Consider the following 17,788-nt stretch of genomic DNA (forward strand, 5'->3'; position numbering starts at 1 on the left):
AATTCTCAGGTGGAGTCGGTATCACTATCACTGAGTTCATCCGGTCGAGAAAGAATTAGTTAGCTTTCTCAACCTCATGGAGTTTTCTTCTTATAGTTGTTCGAAATATGTGAACCAGAGAGAGCCTCAAATCGAATCAGATAACGATATTGGTGAGGATTTGGAATATAATGGAATGAGAAATTCACCTGACAGTAAAATAGAAAGCCAAGGAACAAATGGTCGAAAGGGTAGACGCAGTACTTCTCTGAAAGCAGAACCTGGTCAACAACTCAATCCATTTGAGTACCGAGAAAAAACCCTAACGCGAATACGAAAGTATCAAGAATCAAAAAGAAACATGGATGTGGAAGAGATAATTTGGAAGACGCAGAAGTCGCGTCGAGTTCGGAGAAAAAGAGTGAAGTTATATTCAAGGATGAGATTAGAAAGGAAACCGCTTACAGCAGTACGGACAGAATGATGATAGCGGAATCAAATTATAGAGAAAGAAAGAAAGTTGAGAGTACGATAAACCGAATTTCGAATTGCACGCAGGAATCAGAATATTTTAAAAGGACAAATGTGGATCAGGAAAGAGATAAAACGAAATCCATCATGAAGAAAATAGCCTCGAGAGAGAAGTTTTTGGAATTTGCACGGATTTCAAAAATTCAAGGAGACATCGTGAGTATAACACTGGAAGAAGCCAACTAGAGAAATTGGTGTCAGGTCGTTTCAAAAACAGACCAAATACTACGAGAACGAAATATAATACCGAGCACGAGGATATCAGTTGGGTCAATGAATCCATGAATCACGCCATAGGAGGCATCCCACGTATTGAAATAAGGACTGATCTGGAGAACGCCACAACGCAGTTACAACAGGTGAACTATGGAGAGGAGCGCGCGGGAAGTCTCAGCCTCGCTTCAATTCACAGGACCACATTACACCGAAAGTAATGGAACTTATCAGAATCAGAAGACGCCTGAAGAGAAGATATCAACGGTCACGCACTCCAATGGACAAAAGGAGTATGCACAGAGCTGGCAGAATCCTGCGGCAAAAGCTGCGTGCAGCATTTGCTGACAACTTCAAAAGGCAGTGTAGAGAAAATGATGTTTCGTTCACGGACGAAGTAGAAGAAAACGAAAACCAGGTCGAAGAGACGGTACAAAGGATACGACGGCAACGAAGAGACAAAGTGCAACCCCTAACACCGACATCACCCGAGGAAGTGGAAGGCATCATGAAGTGCCTAGCGACTCGGAAAGTCCCAGGCCCAAACCAGATACCAAACCGGGCACTGAAGCCCCTATTAAGGAAGGGTATAGCGGCAATGACGGATATCATCAACGCTATATTCAGACTACAGCATTTCCCGTACCCGTTCAAGGAGGTAACGTCATTCACATCTCGAAGCCAGAGAAGAACCACATATTTCCGAATGAACATAGGCCTATAGGCCTAATCTCTTCCATAAGTGAAGTGACAGAATGAGTTATCTTGAAAAGACAAGAAGACCAAACCAGCGAACTAAAAATTTTACCAGAGATGAACAGTTCGATTTCAGATCCGAACACTCGACAGAGTTGCAATTCCTGGGGAAAGTAGACTATGCAATAGAATGTTTCAACCTGGGCAAAGGATACCACACCGGAGCGATATTCCTAGGCGTTCCAGACGTTCCAAGGCGTTCGATAGAGTTTGGCACGACGGACAACTAGCCAAAATGAGCAATTTTGGCTACTCGAAACAAATGGTGAAACTAATCCGGTCTTTTCTATCTGAATGGCGATGCCGCTGCAGATTCGGATAAGAACTCTTCACCATGCGATTACTGGAAGCAGGAGTCCCACAAGGTGCAGTTCTTTCACCACACTTCTTCTCGGTGTACACAGCAGACGTGCCCAAACCTGAGAACAACTTCAACAAGTTGGCACTCTACGCGAACGACACAGCTCTACTGGCGAGATCAAATAGCCATTTGCAAGTTACCAGCAGGCGGGCAGATTATAGGTCGTAGAAGCAACGTGGGACCCCACCTAAAACTGCCGCTAATAAAGACCGTACTACTGCCTGGGGTCAGTGCGCAGCGACATACAGACGCAGTATCCGGACGTTCATGAATGGTTGCGTGCGAGCCGCCGTAAATGCTCCGAGATGAATACCAAATAGTTACATATACCGGTACCTGGACCTGAACATCCACTACGTAGACGCGTATATGAGAGAACACGCAGAAAACGTGTTCGAAAGGAATCGATCACACAACAGTCCAGCGCTGAGCGATCTACATGAAGCACTCAACAGGGAAGACCCAAGATTGCGAGAGAGAGACAAGAGGCCAACCAAGCAGAATCAGAGATCACCTCCGAGAGTCGATATCAGGCGGCTCCGGAAAGTATAGAAACTTTTTAATCAGATTTCAAATTCACTTCTTTTTCAGATCACTAAAAAACACTTGCTCGCGATATGAGGACACTCGTCTCCGGTTAGTTTTTGTGGACCTCATGCATTAAATTACATTCAAGTGGAGTTAAATCAATAATGTACTAGATTAGAAAGTGAATGCACCTGAAGGCTGGCTTTCGACCGCAGTAGATCAGATGTCAATCTTGCTGAAGTGCCCATCTGTAAATTGAGGACCGCTTCGGAGGAGCGGGGGTTGATTGACGAGAAGCTCTGTTACGCCAGCGACGCAAAGTATGGAAATCGCATTTACAAAATGTCAGAATGAAGTACTTTTTAGGTGCTTTTCAGGTACCGAAGTCAAATATTAGGTGTTCTGTAACTTACACCGCAACTTAATAATCAAAGTTGCGTTGCTAGTATTATGTAATGCTAGCAACGCAATGAAAAAAAAATGAATGTTAAGGAAACAATATTAGGTGCTAATTAAGTGCTAAACGGTGAGGATCGTAAAATTGAAATGAAAACGACTGTGAATAAGCAGAAAAAAATTCGAGATACCTGATTTGAAAACAAAAATTAACAATATGCAATAAAGTCTTGAAATGCTCGTAAACTAATATATAGAAAATCAAAATAAAGTGCTAATCAAGTGCTCACTAGATATTCATAGTAAACATAGAATTTATAATGCATATGGGGCTCATGAACCTGAAAACCACAATGACTGATGTACTGAGTTTTTATAGTACATTTCTCAATGAATAAGGGCAAGAAAATAAAGTGGTAATCAGGTGCTCACTAGATATTTATAGTAAATCTAAATTCCATAATTCCTATGGGGCTTAGGGACCCGATAACCACTATGACTGATATACTGACTTCTTATAGTACGTTCCTTAATAAATAAGGGCAAGAGAATAAAGTACTAATTAGGTGCTTGCAAGAAAGTGAGATGGAAACGACCGTGAATAAGCGGGAAAAAAATTCGGAATACCTAATTTGAGAAAAAAAAACCTATATACAATAAAGTCTTGAAATGCTCGTAAATTCATACAGTAGATATTTATAGTAAACCTAGATTCCACAATGGCTACGGGGCTCATGGACCTGAAAACTACCATGACTGATGTACTGAGTTCTTATATTATGTTCCTCAATAATTAAGGGCAATGGAATGAAGTGCTTATTAGGTGCACAGTAGATATTTATAGTGAACCTAGATTCCATGATGGCTATGGGGGTCATGGACCTGAAAACCACCATGACTGATATACTGAGTTCTTAGAGTACGTTTCTCAATAATTAAGGGCAATGGAATAAAGTGTTTATTAGGTGCACAGTAGATATTCATAGTAAACCTAGATTCCTTAATGCATATGGGGCTTATGGATCTGAAAACGAGTATGACTAATGGACTGAGTTCTCACAGTACGTTCCTCAATAAATAAGGGCATGAGAATGAAGTGTTGACTTATTGTTCATCAGATATTTATAGTAAATCCAGATTACATAATGCCTATAGGGCTCAGGGACCCTATCACCACCACGACTGATGTACTGAGTTCTTATAGTATGTTCCTCAATAAAAAAGGGTAAGAGAATAAAGTGCTAATTAGGTGCTCACTAGATATTTATAGTAAATCTAGATTCCATAATTCCTATGGGGCTTAGGGACCCGATAACCACCATGACTGATGTACTGAGTTCTTATAGTATTTTTCTCAATAAATAAGGGCAAGAGATTAAAGTACTGATTCGGAGATTGCAAGAAATCAAGATGAAAACGACCGTGAATAAACGGAAAAAAATTCGGGATACCCGATTTGAGAAAAAAAATTAACAATATACAATAAAGTCTTGAAATGCTCGTAAACTCATACATAGACAATCAAAATAGAGTGCTAATCAAGTGCTCACTAGATATTTATAGTAAACCTAAATTCCATAATAGCTATGAGGCTCATGGACCTGAAAACCACCATGACTGATGTACTGAGTTCTTACAGTATGGTCCTCAATAATTAAAGGCAATGGAATAAAGTGCTCATTAAGTGCATAGTAGATATTCATAGTGAACCTAGACTCCATAATGCCTATGGGGCTTATGGATCTAAAAACCACTATGACTGATGGACTGAGTTCTTACAGTACGTTCCTCAATAAATAAGGGCATGAGAATAAAGTGCTAATTGGGTGATCATTAGATATTCATAGTAAATCTATATTCCATAATTTCTATGGGGCTCATGGAACCGATAACCACCATGACTGATGTACTGAGTTCTTACAGTACGTTCCTCAATAAATAAGGGCATGAGAATGAAGTGCTAATTAGGTGCTCATTAGATATTCATGGAACACCTGAGTTACATAATGCCTATTGACTTTCGCACTCAAAATTTCCATGGTTGATGTTCTTTATTGGTTTGGTATCAGATTCACTTCGTTAGTGCACGTCTGAGAAAGCTGAAAATAATCTATTTCTATGAAAATGTCAAGAATTGAATAAATTAACGTTTTGATCCTCATTTTGACAAAAAACAATTGGAAAGAAAGTCATAACTTTCTTATTTTGCAAAATGACTTTTAACTGGTTCGTCTATATAGAGTGATCCAATAGAACAGTCTTTCGCTTACCGTTCAGAATTTTTTTTTAGAATGTTACAACACATTTTTCAAAAGTTCACCTCGATATCTCAACTCTTTATGGAGGTCACTGAATTTATAATTTTCTTTCTAAATAACACGAAAAACATCAGTAGAACTACGAAAATGATTTTGAATAAAATTTTGAAGCTTCTGTTCTTGTCGGAAATTCAATTCTCATCAAAGAAGCTCTGATACTTTTTTGTCAATTCAACAGATTAAGATGTATGAAGCTCTGAAAACGTGCGACGACAAATATTTGCTATTCATATAGTAGTAGTTCATTTTGACATATTGCAACTTACATTTTCAATTATTGCAACTTACTCAACTGACAATAATTTCTCATTTTTCTCAATTTATGAAATTGATATTTTTTTATTGAATTTATCTAAAGTAAAATTTCAACCAGTCATGGTAGTTTTCAGCTCCACGAGCCCCATAGCCATTATGGAATCTAGGTTTACTATACATATCTAGTGCGCACTTAAATACCACTTTTATTTTGATTGTCTATCTATGCGTTTACGAGCATTTCAAGACTTTATTGTACATTGTTATTTTTTTTCTCAAATCAGGTATCCCGAATTTTTATCCGCTTATTGACCTGATTCTTGGATCTGTTGTTTAGCGAAATTGAAAGCTTTTGTTTATTAATTGGAATATTTTACGATCCTCACCGTTTAGCACTTAATACGCACATAATAGTGTTTTCTTAACATTCATTATTTCATTATTTTTTTCATTGTGTTGCTAGCATTACAACGCATCTTTGAGTATTGAGTTGCGGTGTAAGTTACAGAGCACTTAATTTTTGACTTTGGTACCTAAAAAGCACCTAAAAAGTACCTAATTTTGGCATTTTGTAAATGCGATTTCCGTACTTTACGTCGCTGGCGTAACAGAGCTTGGACGAGATGGGATGTTCTGCACACAGTAACCGTGTGAGGAAAATTTCAACTCAGGGCACTCAACCCGGGAGGGGGCATGGGGAGAACCTATGAATCCGAAGCCGTCTGAACGAAGTGTGACACAGATAAAGAGCGAACGCCACTTCAAGAAGTATACGCGCCCGACGGAATGAGAAATAAATCAGGAATTTGATACGGAGGGAATCATAGGCGCGTACGCGTGTTTGAAGTAAAATGTGATAGTCCTACCGCGGACATTATATCCACAGCCTGTACCTAAAATAAATTGGCATCGAGAGATGTGGCTATGACGGATGAAGAGCGAATTACGTGTTTACTGATAGAGAGAACAGTGCTGAATGAATGTCCCTGGTAATGGTGAACATGCTAGACAAGGAAATAAGGATACATAGGAATCATAAAATTGTTAGAGTACACGAGGGCGATACCAAAGAAAATCAGTCTGAGGGAGAAAAATATATGAGGATAAGGCGCGTACAACAGGATCATGGATGCGAAATTTCAAAATTGTTAGAGTTGAAGAAAAATCTGAGCTTAAACCAGAAAAAACTACAAAAACTAGAAAAAGAATATACAGGGTAACTGAATAAGTGTAAAACATTTGAGGAGGTGATTCCTCATCGAAAAAAAATATAGGATATTTCATATAAAGGAACTTCATTGGAGCATCCCTTGTTAAGATACAGCCCCTTGAAGGGGGTACATAAAATTTTTATAACAATTTTTTTCACAAGCACTGAAAAAGTTACAATATTGAAATCAACTTGACGTTTTGTACTACCAAAAAGACACTTAGCCAGTAATTTATTTGGTTTACCCCATGGTTGTAAGGGGTGGAAAACGCAACCCCTAAAATTTATTTCCAATGTATCTTTTTGTCTTATCATTTATTTACCATTTAAAAATTTATTTCCGATAGCCTGTTTCATTCTAAACAAAAAATGTCTCGTGGATTTTTTGCCAAAAATGAACCAGTTCGCAGCAAAAAATTATTTTACGAACAACTACAGAGATACATCGTCATAAATGCGAACTGGATTTATTGTTATTCTGTAGTTAGTACCTGCTTTAAACGATTGAAGGGTAATGAACAAAACTAATTTATTAATAACAAAACACACAACATGTAGAAATCTTAGTAAATGTTCAATATGTCTACCTTCAGACATTATGCATGCGTCTAGACGTCGGGGCATTGAGACACGTATTCGCTCAAATATTCCTGGAGTCTCTCTGATTAACCTTCACGCATCGATGATGCGGTTCCTTAAGTCCTCTACATCGCGAACAGGAGTACGATTAGCCAAATGCTGTAAATGGCCCCAAATAGAGAAATCGAGAGGATTGAGATCTTAAGATCGAGCGGGCCAGTTCTGTAATCCTCCCCGACCTATCCACTGATTTGCATATGTTTCAGTTAAATGCTGACGTGCTACTTGACTAAAATGGGCGGGAGCCCATCATTCATAAATAACATATCCCTTCTGACGCCCAAAAGAACTTCCTCCAGCACTACTGGATGCACTCCTCTTAAAAATTGAACGTATGCCTCACTATTTAATCGAGGAGGTAGAAAATGAGGCTCAATTGAATCATCCCCAACAACTCCGAGCCACACGTTAAGAGAAAACTGTTCTTGATGGTTAGTTTCGACAATAGCGTGAGGGTTTTCATCAGCCCATATGTGGTAATTATGAGAATTAATAATCTTGTCACGAGAAAATATACATTCGTCAGTAAATAGGCTGCAAGAGTTCTAAAAGTTTTCTTATGGAGATTAACATGGGAAAACGGCTAAGGTCCATTCTGGCGTTTTTGGTTCCTTTCAAGGTCACGCGTACGGCAGAGTCCAATCAGAGCGCTCCAAATTGTCACGTGACCCAGATGCATCGTCGCGAGTACACCACACTGGCGCCACCTATGAGTCACTAGCTGAACTATCTATTGGTTGAAGAAGGACACTGTAAACACTAATCCTAGCGCCACCTATGAGTCACTAGCTGAACTATTTATTGGAAGATGAACAACGTATGTTCTGGCCCACTTGGGAGTGGGGGAAACGTGTGACGTCATCGACGCAGGATGGAACGAGTATAGTAGCGATTTAAGCGTGGAACTCCGCCCCTCGGCCCCCTTGGTACTTCACCTAACCTATCGGCCCCCTTGGTACTCCACCTAACATATCAGCTCCCTCGGCCCCCTTCAGTCACGTGATTTTAATTAAAAAAAGTTTATAGTTATGAAATTCGAACCTGGGTCGTCCGCGCCGTAGACATTGTCCTTAGCCTCTACACCATCGTAAGATATTGAAGTTAACTGCGAATGTTGGGTATTTATAGCCATCTAACATCAAAACAAATTGTGCGGTACAATAATTACTGTAAGAGATATTTTTCCGTAGATTGTAATCGTCATTATCATATTAAAGATAGGAAAATATACTTAGATTTGGGAAATAATTAATATTTCATGTAAAGAGGTGCATGTGTGTGTGTGTGTGTAAGAGCGAGAGGCGCGTGTGACGTAATCGATGCACAAATTTACGTGGCTTTGCGTATATTGAGAGATTCATTATAATAATTTATCGTACAGAATTGTTTCATGTCCTGTTATCAGTAACCGCACAAAAATAGGCGCTCGATTCATCGATACAAAAGTATATGGAAACACCAAAGTTATAGAACACACAGACTCATCTATGAGTCACTAGCTGAACTATCTATTGGTTGAAGAAGGACACTGTAAACACTAGACTCATAAGACGGCATCTGTCAAATGTGAATACATGCCAGCATGGCAGGTTCGGCGTTGCCAGTTGTATAATAAATCATTGTTTATGGGGCAATGTGGCGTTGCCGGTTTAGGAATTAATCGTGAACTACTCGACGAAAATTGGAAGCGCGAAAATGATATATTAATAATAATGAATCAGATTTAATAAAAAACATTACAGATTATTGAGGCTGTATCGTTTCAAAGTGTGATCCCTCAATGTTACAAGGTATCCCAAAATACATCATTGAAAACAAACATGGCGTCGAAGTGTACAAGGTGCGTCAAAATACATCATTTAAGAAAAAACCTAACAGTTCCACGAGGCTGTAAGTTTTCAACGTGCGATCCCTCAATGTGTACAAGGTATCTCAAAATACATTATTGAAAAACAAATATGACGTCGAAGTGTACAGGGTGCGTCAAAATATATCATTTGAGGAAAAAAACATGTCGATTTGAAATATGATATTAATGTGTATACAGGGCGTATCAAAATACTTTTGTGATAATACCTGCATAATACGCATACCAATACCAATGCATAATACACGTAAACATTATAATATACAGCAAGGAATTCATGTCAAGTTCATTGTGTGAAGAAGGTATATGACAACTGTTGAAGTTGACCGAGTATAAGAAATTCTGTACATTCCTCCAAAATGACAATTTGCAAAGTCCGTTTCCACATTACCCAGGAGGTAGGACTGCACATGCGTTATCTTTTTTTTATTGTGGAAGTTTCCCCAGTAGGCATATCATAACCACAAAAAAGTGTCTTTGAAGTTACTGCTTGTGCACTAATACTTAAATTTTGTCATCGTAGGGGGAGTGTTCAGAAATACCTAATATCGAATTTACATCATGGCCAATGAGATTGAAAAAAGTTTTACATGCAGGCGTTTCCAGCATATGAGAAGTAAAAATTTTTTAAGAGATTTATCATTGCGGGAGTGAGCAGAAATAGTCAATATCAAATCATACATTTTATTTTAATGAATTTACAAAGTTATGATATATCCATTTCTTCGGCTATGCAATAATGCCCCCATGGTAAAGTTTCATCAGAATCGGGTATTAGATATCTTTTATCATCTTCAGGGGAAAGGGCGATCTTCTCCTGGACGATGGAGTGCACTTGATATTTATCAGAGCGAATTAGTCTCTGAGTAATACTCATACATTTCCAATTGTTGAGACATTCTTCATAATCATCAAATGTGATTGTGGTTTTCACAACCGATGTTTTAATTCCCTTCGCTTTCTTGGTGCTCCCCAAATTCTTCAATTCCATCGCAATTTCATCTTCGTCATATCCCTCATTCAGCAATTTTTTTCTTTCCTTCTCATAATCACCCTCAGTTGTTAGTACCTTTGTTGCATATAATTTAGAACGAAGTCCAACATAGTCCGTCATCGGTACGCCATTGTTCTCGTCCTTCATCATACCCAGCACTTTTTTATTCACCAAAGGAACGTTGAACTGATTGTTGGATGGATAATCCGAAGTATCGAAGCGTTGATGACAGTCTCGCTTCATTATCTCGTAGGGGTCTTGTCGCAGCTCGTATATGAGAGAATCGGTGTCGGTATACATAACGGTACAGCCGTCTCCGAAACGCTCCACCATATATCCATAGTGGAAGTCATAGATGGTTGTCTTTGCCAAATCCAAAATAGCTTGTCCTACATATATAGGCTTGTTTAGGAAAATTTGCAGCTTATTAAGCTCAACAGCCACCAAGTTTTCATTGAATATGGTGCAAGATTTGAACTCAGGCTTAGCAATGTAGGCTCCTGCTCCATATCTACCACTCCATTCGGTGAGAAGTCTGATGTTAACCCTTTTCCGAACGTTCTCCATAGTTTTACCGAAGACTGCATTGTTCATTAACTTGTATAAATTTTTTTCAAACTCGTTTGATGCCTTTGCGCGTAACTCTGTATTTAAATCGATATAGGACTTCAGCCATGGACTTTGTTTAAATTTCAACACTCGATGGATTTTCTTCAATATCAATCCATGTGCTAAAGCCTGCTTCAATGCTCTGTAATGTATGATATATTTCTCCTTCGGTTGTAAAGTAGCCATCAACTTTGAAAGCTGTTTAGCTTTTACTGGAGGTTTTCTCGTCTTAGGACATATATGTTCCGGGCAAAATGGTAGATCTTTATGTTTGTCATGCAAATGCTGGGGATATTCCAAGTCCACTTCCAAAATGTATCCTTTATCGGCATCATCAGGAATTTGAGTGATATCTATGTTGGAATCTGTCCACTCAAAGCCTCCATATGGAAGATATTGGCTCATTGCCCACCCATACTGATTGTTGACATCATAGTACATCATGAATGTTGTTGGTTTGGAAGGATCGTAATTGTTGATGTACTTGTTATTTGCATGCGATCTCCTTTTTGAGCAAACTTGGCTGAGCCCCCCTCGTATTCCACGCTCAACAAAGAGGAACATATCAACATCGGTGAGAAGTTCCAACTCAATCCCTGTATACTTCAGCATAGCATCCCACGTGTAGCCGGGTAACGTGAAATAATGTGCAGGATCGAGTTTATGTGAGTTGATGATGCAGGTTCTGAACATTTCGAAGACATCAGCTAGCAGGAGAATATCAGTCTTCATATATAAGTCCACATAATCACCTAGATTCTGACAGTTGAAGGTGGTCCATACATCCTGAGCTCGTTGATAAAAACGTCGGGGGCAGAACTTATTTTCCAGTTTATTATAAAACTTATCCTGAGATGGTAAAGATGGTTCATCGAATCGACTAAACGAATCTATATAATCATATGGCATAACTCCTTTCTTCGTTAAAAGTTTGAAGTGTACCATAGGCACATCGGCAAACTGTGACTTTAGATTGGGAAAATCTGGAAGATACGATGCTAGTTTATCTAATGAAGAAGCCATGAAACGGAACGAGTCGATGAATCTGAATTGAATTGGTGTATCGTCAACGTGTTTTGTAAAGGAAATATACTTTTCTTTGGTTATCGGGAGTAGATCAACCTTTCCAGTCATTCTTGTAGCGATGTCTCCAACGATGAAGTGTGCGTCATATCCACTCAAGTTATGAAAAACAACAGGAACAGTATGAGAGTCCTTATAGTTTATATTACACCCTTCATGCGCGGGGCCACGATAATTATCACATGGTATGAGATGGTTATGATCGCGTATTTTCTTATCTTCGGGAGTGAAGGGTTCTTTGCAGATGTGGCAGTGTGTAGCTCTTCGAAACTCAACTTCTTGTTCTGCAGTCATATCGATGTCGAATGGACACCAAAACACTGTAGTCATATCTTCAGCTAGTTGACTCATCTCATCAGCGAACCATTGCATACAATCCTTTCCACGATATGCCCTATAGAAGGATAGAGTGTCATCGTATGAGCACTTCAAGTAGTAACCCACAGCTGCCGGAATATGATGTTGAAGTTTTTTAGGATCATCAGTAGGCTTCAGAATGGATTCCAAGTCGGCGTATACGACGAATGGAGCCCTTTCTTTGTTTTTGAAATTTTTAAATTTCAAAATATCTTTTCCAGGCTCTGGCATCTTTATAGCTGCTTCATTCATTTTCACACAATCCTCAGTATGTTTTTGTAATTTCTCTTGGGATCGAAAGTAATGCAGGCAGCGATCACAAAAGGACTTTTGACCATTTTCCTTACTCAACTGTTTCGATAAGAGCCTTGATAAGTTCTTTATCCATACGTAGTGATAGCGGACTGCAGTTTCAGATTCATCATAATTGTCTTGAATCAGCAGTAAGTTTACATGTCTATCTTTCTTTGCCATTGTGAGATATGTAGGTAGGATAATGAACGTTTTACATTTCTTTTGAAGGATGTAAACATTGATGGAAACGTTATTCTGCTTCTCAAAGTTGGGAATCTGCTTCAAAGTTATAGGGAACTGGATACCTTTCAGCTTCAATACCGTTGAATAGTGGGGATAGGATGACAGTTTATTCAAATCATATTGCGCCGGATACATAGCAGAAACGACAGCCCAGGCGAAGCAAGCTTGGTCATCATTTTTAACATTGATACATGCATGCTTCTTTCGGATCTGAGGTGGCAACTCAATGTAGGAAGAGCCAATCTGAGGAGTGAACTTATTGATGTTAACACCCAGATTAACCACTTTTTTCAGCGCCCAGCCGGAATCACGTTCTTGGAACTCCTCGAGATCTTTCATTATTGGCTCAATAATGTTATGGTGGAACCATTCATCCAGATTGGTGTCTCGGTAAATTGGAGAGTTAGAGGTGGTGAAATACTTGTGATCTCGTAGTACTTGCGACCCTTTCGCTATTTCAAATTCACCACAGAAAATCATATTAACTTTCACAAATTCATCCTTTTTGAGGGCATCATGAATGCGGCGTTTAAAGATAGCATTTGAGTCAATCAAGAAAGACCTTGGGTCCTTATGTTTAAGATTTGAGATTACGCCAGACCGGATTCGGCTACTGAAGGCTGAGTCAGTGTCATCCCAATGAACCCGCTCTCTAGCACCCTCAGGTCGAGGTGTCTGCCCTGCCCCCTTTTTCTGCATAGCTTTGAATTCAGTACGCATTGTCGTAATGTTCCTCAAACACGCTTCTAAATGTTGCTTCTCCCCCACAGAAGTTGCATTCTTCATCGCTTTGCGAATCCTTCTCATACCCTTGATACACTCGTCAAGGCCCTCTTGAGCAATCTTATCATCATAATTTGGGGTTATGAGCCCCAGGATGGTGGTAATATATCGCACAAGATCAGCAAACATTGACATGCTGTAATTACAAAAAAGTTAAACGTTCAACGTTCTGAAGAAGACTAATGAATAGCGCAAAGCAGCTGAATACATATCGCTAAACTACAGATTATACTGCTTGATATAAAAAGGGGGTGGGGCTAATTGAGGGTTTATTCCATAAATAAAATCCGCATCATCCAGTTCATACCCAGCTATTATCGAAGATGGAAGCAATACGGTTATTTTTCGGTCATCAAGCTGCTAAGAAAATTAGACAGTTGAATATTAAAAGTGATTTGATTGGACAGTGGTATTGCGATAAAAAAATCTCCTGTTACATTATTTACGTCAACGATAAACCAATAGCATTTGCGCTGCTGTCAACCATGGATTTCGACCCTATGAAAAAACATTCTAACCCGAAAACTCTCAATTATATTCATACGTTGGAGGAGTACCGCAGAAACGGATATGCTACAAAACTTATCGCTCACATTAAGAATCACGAAGAATTTACAGCTTTTTGCAGTAATAAGGAATCTGAATTTTTATTTGAAAAATGTGGTTGTATATATTGGGGTATAATGATGTGTCCAATGTTTAGATATCCATAATAAAAAAAATATAAAAATATTAGACTTTTTTTTTCAATAACTTGACAAAAAATTTTAATATCATTCCTATGCAATTACACTGTAAGAATATAAACCAGTAGATAAGGAGATTCATTGAACCAATGCCTTTGCAGAACGATAATTATGATTGAAAATTAATATTTTCTCATTTTTACTCCCTCTTGAGTGGGATATGAGATATGAGATATAATAATTGACTTGAATTTATATGGTGATGTAATTGAATGCTCGTAGGTGGGAGTGGTTTTCTCCTAACGATATTCAGACTTTGTCGAGATTGAACGGCCAATGACTACCCTCAACGAGCGCGGTATAGTTTGGTGTTGCGCAGTTACGCTTTGCGCAGTATGGTTTGGTTCGGCGTACTAAGTATCAGTTTCGCTAAGCGCAGTTGGTTAAGTATGTGGCGGTTACGCATATATAGACTTGTTCAATGAAAATAATTTAGTTGCAGTCAATATGTCAGATAACACAACATTCAATAAATGCGCGGTGAAGGAACCAGTTCCCCAACAAAAGGGGATTTCAGAACACCAAAGAACGATCGAATCTGATATATATGGGCTCCGTTTCGAAAATGGATATGTTATTGGAGATACCCCTGTACAATATGAAAACGATGAACTTGTTATAAAAAACGAACATTTCAATCTTACGCAAGGACTACTTCAACTATTATTGAAACGTGTTCCTCGACATTATACAGCTAAAGACTTGATTGTATACAAAAATATTTTAAGGATCACCAATGCCCACAAACAAAGATATAAATCCAATGGACCAGTGAACGCCAACCGCTCATGGAAGTATCGAAACATCATTTCATTATTGTTTCCACCAAAAAGAAGAAGGAATACTCAACGCAAAACCCACAGTGAGCAGCGCATAAAGAATACTAATATAAAAGCTCACAGTTATGTTGATGACGTAGAACAACAGGGTAATTCGAAGTCAAGCAGTTTCAAAAGAGAAAATGAAATAATCGTGACTCATAGACTATGTAGAGGCCCTCTTATATTCAATAGATATTAAATATTGCTCATTTAAAATGTGTTTTATTCCAATCATAGTTTTTTACCAACAACCTCTTTTCAAATAATGAGGATGCATAGCGGAAACGTTTTACTTTTCTCAACATTTGTGAATGCACACTCACCAACCCCTTTTTTTTTAATCAGATATAAAAATCATTGATCAACGTTGTATGTTAACATAATTATTCAAAACTCATTAGGGAATGTTATTTCGAATCGCTAGTTAATATTCAGTACAATTAGTCCTTATAGTTGAAGGTTTCCATTCAGAGAATATATTGTGTATATTTGTAGTTTTTGTAGTGACATATATCAATAAAAATGTTTTGAAGTGAACAAACAAAAAATGGATGTAAGAATGAACTCTGCTTACTAAAGATGAATAATGTATTAAAACATGAGCTCATCTGAATGGACATCAATTAAAATTTTGAATGAAGCGGAGAAAAAATTTTGTATTGAGGGATCACACGTTCGAAACTGAGGCTTTCATCAAACTCCAGTCGCCATGTTTTTTGCAGACGGCCTGTATACATTGTTTTCTTCAATGGAATTGCACACGGAAAACTGAGGCTTTCATCAAACTCCAGTCGCCTTGTTTTTTGGAACGTTCTGTATATGATTTTCTTCTCAATGAGACGTCCTGTATACTTCGTTTATTTCAATGGGATTGCACGTTGAAAATTAAGGCTCCCGTCACACTCCAGTCGCCTTGTTTTTTGGAACACGTTAATGCAGGCATGTTTTTTTGGAATGATGCTTCGAACGAAGCAGAGAGAAAATGGTGCATTGAAACGCGACTTTGGTGCAATTACGCATATAGACTTGTTGGAGTGAAAATAATTCAATAAAATTGTTTGAACTAAACAATGAAAAATGTTGTATCGAAATACAACTTCATATGGATAGTATCATGCCTAAATTTTGAGGTTTTCAAAATTGCCTTGAATAATCGTTAGCTAAAAGGATGTGTATACATATAAACAACTAGAAAAAATACAGTTCTTTAATAAACTTCAAGTAACAATTTCTCTGGATGAAAACCACTGTTTATACCTGACTTTTATCAGGGAAAGGTGGATGAAAATCATTATTTATACCTGACTTTTATCAGGGAAAGGTAGGTTCTTCTAACAGATTAAAAAAAAACCTGAAGTTTTCGAATTTACCTAATGGATTTGTGAAACACGTTTTGTCATCAAGAACTTTTATATTCAGCACTTTTACACAGCGATGACAAAACGTGTTTCACAAATCCATTAGGTAAATTCGAAAACTTCAGGTTTTTTTTTAATCTGTTAGAAGAACCTACCTTTCCCTGATAAAAGTCAGGTATAAATAATGATTTTCATCCACCTTTCCCTGATAAAAGTCAGGTATAAACAGTGGTTTTCATCCAGAGAAATTGTTACTTGAAGTTTATTAAAGAACTGTATTTTTTCTAGTTGTTTATATGTATACACATCCTTTTAGCTAACGATTATTCAAGGCAATTTTGAAAACCTCAAAATTTAGGCATGATACTATCCATATGAAGTTGTATTTCGATACAACATTTTTCATTGTTTAGTTCAAACAATTTTATTGAATTATTTTCACTCCAACAAGTCTATATGCGTAATTGCACCAAAGTCGCGTTTCAATGCACCATTTTCTCTCTGCTTCGTTCGAAGCATCATTCCAAAAAAACATGCCTGCATTAACGTGTTCCAAAAAACAAGGCGACTGGAGTGTGACGGGAGCCTTAATTTTCAACGTGCAATCCCATTGAAATAAACGAAGTATACAGGACGTCTCATTGAGAAGAAAATCATATACAGAACGTTCCAAAAAACAAGGCGACTGGAGTTTGATGAAAGCCTCAGTTTTCCGTGTGCAATTCCATTGAAAAAAACAATGTATACAGGCCGTCTGCAAAAAACATGGCGACTGGAGTTTGATGAAAGCCTCAGTTTCGAACGTGTGATCCCTCAATACAAAATTTTTTCTCCGCTTCATTCAAAATTTTAATTGATGTCCATTCAGATGAGCTCATGTTTTAATACATTATTCATCTTTAGTAAGCAGAGTTCATTCTTACATCCATTTTTTGTTTGTTCACTTCAAAACATTTTTATTGATATATGTCACTACAAAAACTACAAATATACACAATATATTCTCTGAATGGAAACCTTCAACTATAAGGACTAATTGTACTGAATATTAACTAGCGATTCGAAATAACATTCCCTAATGAGTTTTGAATAATTATGTTAACATACAACGTTGATCAATGATTTTTATATCTGATTAAAAAAAAAGGGGTTGGTGAGTGTGCATTCACAAATGTTGAGAAAAGTAAAACGTTTCCGCTATGCATCCTCATTATTTGAAAAGAGGTTGTTGGTAAAAAACTATGATTGGAATAAAACACATTTTAAATGAGCAATATTTAATATCTATTGAATATAAGAGGGCCTCTACATAGTCTATGAGTCACGATTATTTCATTTTCTCTTTTGAAACTGCTTGACTTCGAATTACCCTGTTGTTCTACGTCATCAACATAACTGTGAGCTTTTATATTAGTATTCTTTATGCGCTGCTCACTGTGGGTTTTGC

The 17,788-nt window shown here is 37.8% G+C and overlaps 2 protein-coding genes across 3 annotated transcripts in view; both read right to left on the minus strand.

The window, feature by feature from the left end:
• Positions 1-17,788, minus strand: part of LOC111505417 (cytochrome P450 4c3-like) — a 160,663-nt gene that overhangs the window by 45,827 nt on the left and 97,048 nt on the right. The window lies entirely within an intron of this gene.
• Positions 9,724-15,680, minus strand: LOC141487411 (uncharacterized). The gene has a single exon (XM_074186472.1). It carries the CDS (start codon positions 13,549-13,551, stop codon positions 9,760-9,762), a length of 3,792 nt encoding a protein of 1,263 aa, XP_074042573.1. The 5' UTR covers positions 13,552-15,680; the 3' UTR covers positions 9,724-9,759.

The sequence above is a fragment of the Leptinotarsa decemlineata genome, unplaced genomic scaffold, assembly GCF_025532065.1.
Source record: "Leptinotarsa decemlineata unplaced genomic scaffold, Ldec_3_MD MMD2_tig00078422_RagTag_RagTag, whole genome shotgun sequence".
Lineage (NCBI taxonomy): Eukaryota > Metazoa > Arthropoda > Insecta > Coleoptera > Chrysomelidae > Leptinotarsa > Leptinotarsa decemlineata.